The 4,434-nt window shown below is 49.2% G+C and overlaps 1 protein-coding gene across 1 annotated transcript; it reads left to right on the forward strand.

Annotated features, from left to right (window-relative positions):
- The first annotated feature begins 263 nt into the window (after positions 1-263).
- LOC134933634 (E3 ubiquitin-protein ligase TRIM11-like) lies at positions 264-2,716 on the forward strand. Its single transcript, XM_063928983.1, has one exon. The coding sequence runs from the start codon at positions 302-304 to the stop codon at positions 1,880-1,882; it is 1,581 nt and encodes a 526-aa protein (XP_063785053.1). The 5' UTR covers positions 264-301; the 3' UTR covers positions 1,883-2,716.
- Positions 2,717-4,434: the final 1,718 nt, after the last annotated feature.

A 4,434-nucleotide genomic window follows, 5' to 3' on the forward strand; every position in this document is an offset into this window, starting at 1 on the left:
TTGCTCATAGCAACCATTCAGATTCTCTTATTTTCTAGGGAAATGATAGACATAATCTGATTGGTTGCTATGGGCAATATCCCCATTTGTGATTTTTAGAAGCTTTAGTAAATTTACCCCTAATTGTTCCCTGTAGCACCTGAACATTTTTCCCCAGCACCAATCATCAGTGTGGAGACACATGAAACACACCCACTGGTATCTGAGTGACAGCTCAGCCTCGCCCTGTGTGCAGAATGTGACCCCACTGATATCTGAGTGTCAGAGACTTTCACTTTCATTTCTCTCTCCTGCTGCAGCGATGGCGTCTGCTGATCTGAGACAGGAGCTGGACTGTTCCATCTGCCTGAGCATTTATACAGATCCTGTAACCCTGAGATGTGGCCACAACTTCTGCCGGGTCTGTATTGATCGTGTGCTGGATACACAGGAGGGGGCTGGAGCTTATACCTGTCCTGACTGCAGAGCAGAGTGTCAGGAGCGTCCTGCACTGATACGGAACATTCCTCTGTGTAACATACTGGGGAGGTTCCTGTCTACTCAGCCAGATCAGGAGGAGACTGGGATCTTCTGCACTTACTGCATTCACTCTCCTGTACCTGCTGCTAAATCCTGTCTGCTGTGTGAGGCTTCTCTGTGTGATAATCACCTGAGAGTACACAGCAAGTCAGCAGAACACGTCTTATGTGATCCCACCACTGCCCTGGGGAACAGGAAATGCTCCGTCCATAAGAAGATCCTGGAGTATTACTGCACTGAGGACTCTGCCTGTATCTGTGTGTCCTGTAGTTTGGCTGGAGAACACCGGGGACACTTGGTGGAGATGCTGGATGAGGCCTCTGAGAAGAAGAAGGGGAAGCTGAGACATGTTCTGCAGAAACTGACCACAAAGAGATCAGAGACTGAGAAAAGAGTCCAGAGACTGCAGGAGCGCAGGAGAGAAGAACAGGGAAAAGCAGCGGGTGTAACAGAGACAGTCACTGCCCTGTTTAGAGACATCAGGAGACAGCTGGAAGACCTGGAGAAGAGAGTCCTGAGTGAGATCTCCAGGCAGGAACAGCGCGTTTCACTCTCAGTCTCTGATCTGATCCAGCAGCTGGAAATAAAGAAGGACGAGCTGTCCGGGAAGATGCGTCACATTGAGGAGCTGTGTAACATGTCTGATCCAGTGACTGTCTTACAGGAACCAGACACAGGGGACTTGTGTGATACTGAGGACACAGAGAGACATGATACCCAGGTCCGTGGTGCAGGAGATCTGGATGTGGGTCTCATCTCAGGGACATTACACACATTATCTGATATAATAACAGGTATAAATACAGGGATATATGTACAGGAAGCTACAGACATATTACTGGATGTGACCACAGCTGGTTATTATATACAGATATCAGGTGACCAGAAAACTGCCTACTGGTCAGCAAACCAGAATCACCCAGTAACACCAGAGAGATTTCAGTGTGATCAGGTAATAAGCACCAGGAGATTCTCCTCAGGGCGACATTACTGGGAGGTGGATGTCAGTAAGTCAGAGTGGTGGACGGTGGGGATGTGTTACCCCAGTATAGACAGGAGAGGAGATCAGTCACTCATTGGATATAATAACAAGTCCTGGTGTCTGTGTAGAGATAATAATCAGTACTCAGTGATACATGACAGGACAGAGATCCAGTTACCTGACAGTATCCCCTGTGACAGAGTGAGGGTATATCTGGATTATGAGGCAGGACAGATGTCCTTTTATTCTCTGTGTGACCCCATCAGACACTTACACACCTACACTGCCGCCCTCACTGAGCCCCTCCATGCTGCATTATATATATGGAGTGGGTGTGTAACTATATTTGGTGGAGTCAGGAGCTGGGAGAAATTACCATAAGAAATCTGTCCCAGAGACTGGTGACATCACAGGGAGGGTATTCTGATTGGTGGAACATTATCCTATGGAATGAAGCAGTGGGTGGGGCTACAGCTGAGCTCCTCCTGCTTTGTACTAGGTGTTGTGTTACCAGGTGCCCAGTTCATTCCCCATCACTTGGCCTCTTGCTGTGTTACATGTGTGTCTGGCAGGGTCACATCAGCACACCCTCCAGCTGCACCTTTTTGGCAGGTACAGTACTTTTTTTTTTATGGTCTGTACCGATTTTTGGCTCTCCAAACTTCTTTTCAAAGTATAGGAAAAGGGGCGTGACCATGCCCACTTTATCTGTGGCCACACCCCCTTTTCGAGTTTGTACCGATTTTTGTGTGTAAAATATTGCAGAGTATGCATCAGTTATCTGTAATCAGCTGTAATAACTGTCAGCCAGTGCGTGACTGGCCTGTTATATGGCATTGTACTTATTTTAGCTCTCAGACTCACATTGTATACTAATATACGTAACTCTTAGGGCGGAATTAAAATGAAATATCACTCCCAATCTCTAAAGTGATCCCCGTTATCGCGCATATTGCACCCATAGTGATCAGGTTTAGCTGCGTAAAGGGTTGGGCACCCTCACTACTCCAGAGGTAGCGAGCTGAAATGATTATACCACACCCATCAGCAGAAACAGAGCAGGTGTGGAAGGGGGTGAAAAGAATTGAATACCACCCCTAGTGTGTCTTTATAACAACAGTGTAAATGCTGATTATACCAGTAAGTAGATATGATGTACACTGCTGTGTAAATTTGCTGAAATTAATAAATAAATATACTGTGGTTGTACGCACAGTGCTGGGAGCTTGTTGTGCTGGGTTCTGGGATAAAGACACAAATGAGAGCAGCCCCTGTATACATCCCCCACATAGGTTCCACACAGTATCACCATGCAGGAGGGAGTAATATCAGTGAGCGGCCCCTGTATACATCCCCCACACAGGTTCCTCACAGTATCACCATGCAGGAGGGTGTAATATCAGTGACCGGTCTCTGTATACATCCCCTGCACAGGTTCCTCACAGTATCACCATGCAGGAGGGAGTAATATCAGTGAGCGGCCCCTGTATACATCCCCCGCACAGGTTCCTCACAGTATCACCATGCAGGAGGGTGTAATATCAGTGAGCGGCCCCTGTATACATCCCCTGCACAGGTTCCTCACAGTATCACCATGCTGGAGGGTGTAATATCAGTGAGCGGCCCCTGTATACATCCCCCGCACAGGTTCCTCACAGTATCACCATGCAGGAGGGTGTAATATCAGTGAGCGGCCCCTGTATACATCCTCTGCACAGGTTCCTCACAGTATCACCATGCAGGAGGGGGTAATATCAGTGACCGGCCCCTGTATACATCCCCTGCACAGGTTCCGCACAGTATCACCATGCAGGAGGGTGTAATATCAGTGAGCTGCCCCTGTATACATCCCCTGCACAGGTTCCCCACAGTATCACCATGCAGGAGGGAGTAATATCAGTGAGCTGCCCCTGTATACATCCCCCGCACAGGTTCCTCACAGTATCACCATGCAGGAGGGTGTAATATCAGTGACCGGCCCCTGTATACATCCCCTGCACAGGTTCCTCACAGTATCACCATGCTGGAGGGTGTAATATCAGTGAGCGGCCCCTGTATACATCCCCCGCACAGGTTCCTCACAGTATCACCATGCAGGAGGGTGTAATATCAGTGAGCGGTCCCTGTATACATCCTCCTCACAGGTTTCTCACAGTATTACCATGCAGGAGGGTGTAATATCAGTGAGCGGCCCCTGTATACATCCTCCTCACAGGTTCCTCACAGTATCACCATGCAGGAGGGTGTAATATCAGTGACCGGCCCCTGTATACATCCCCGCACAGGTTCCGCACAGTATCACCATGCAGGAGGGTGTAATATCAGTGAGCGGCCCCTGTATACATCCCCTGCACAGGTTCCGCACAGTATCACCATGCAGGAGGGTGTAATATCAGTGAGCGGCCCCTGTATACATCCCCTGCACAGGTTCCTCACAGTATCACCATGCAGGAGGGTGTAATATCAGTGAGTGGCCCCTGTATATATCCCCCGCACAGGTTCCTCACAGTATCACCATGCAGGAGGGTGTAATATCAGTGAGCGGCCCCTGTATACATCCCCTGCACAGGTTCCTCACAGTATCACCATGCAGGAGGGTGTAATATCAGTGAGCGGCCCCTGTATACATCTCCTGCACAGGTTCCCCACATTATCACCATGCGGGAGGGTGTAATATCAGTGAGCGGCCCTTGTATACATCTCCTGCACAGGTTCCCCACATTATCACCATGCGGGAGGGTGTAATATCAGTGAGCGGCCCTTGTATACATCTCCTGCACAGGTTCCCCACAGTATCACCATGCAGGAGGATGTAATATCAGTGACCGGCCCCTGTATACATCCCCCACACAGGTTCCTCACAGTATCACCATGTGGGAGGGTGTAATATCAGTGAGCGGCCCCTGTATTCATCCCCTGCACAGGTTCCTCAC

The sequence above is a fragment of the Pseudophryne corroboree genome, chromosome 6 (assembly GCF_028390025.1).
Source record: "Pseudophryne corroboree isolate aPseCor3 chromosome 6, aPseCor3.hap2, whole genome shotgun sequence".
NCBI lineage: Eukaryota > Metazoa > Chordata > Amphibia > Anura > Myobatrachidae > Pseudophryne > Pseudophryne corroboree.

What these genes read in the sequence shown, in the direction of transcription:
- LOC134933634 (XM_063928983.1), top strand. Translation starts at nt 302, where the DNA reads ATGGCGTCTGCTGATCTGAGACAGGAGCTGGACTGTTCCATCTGCCTG.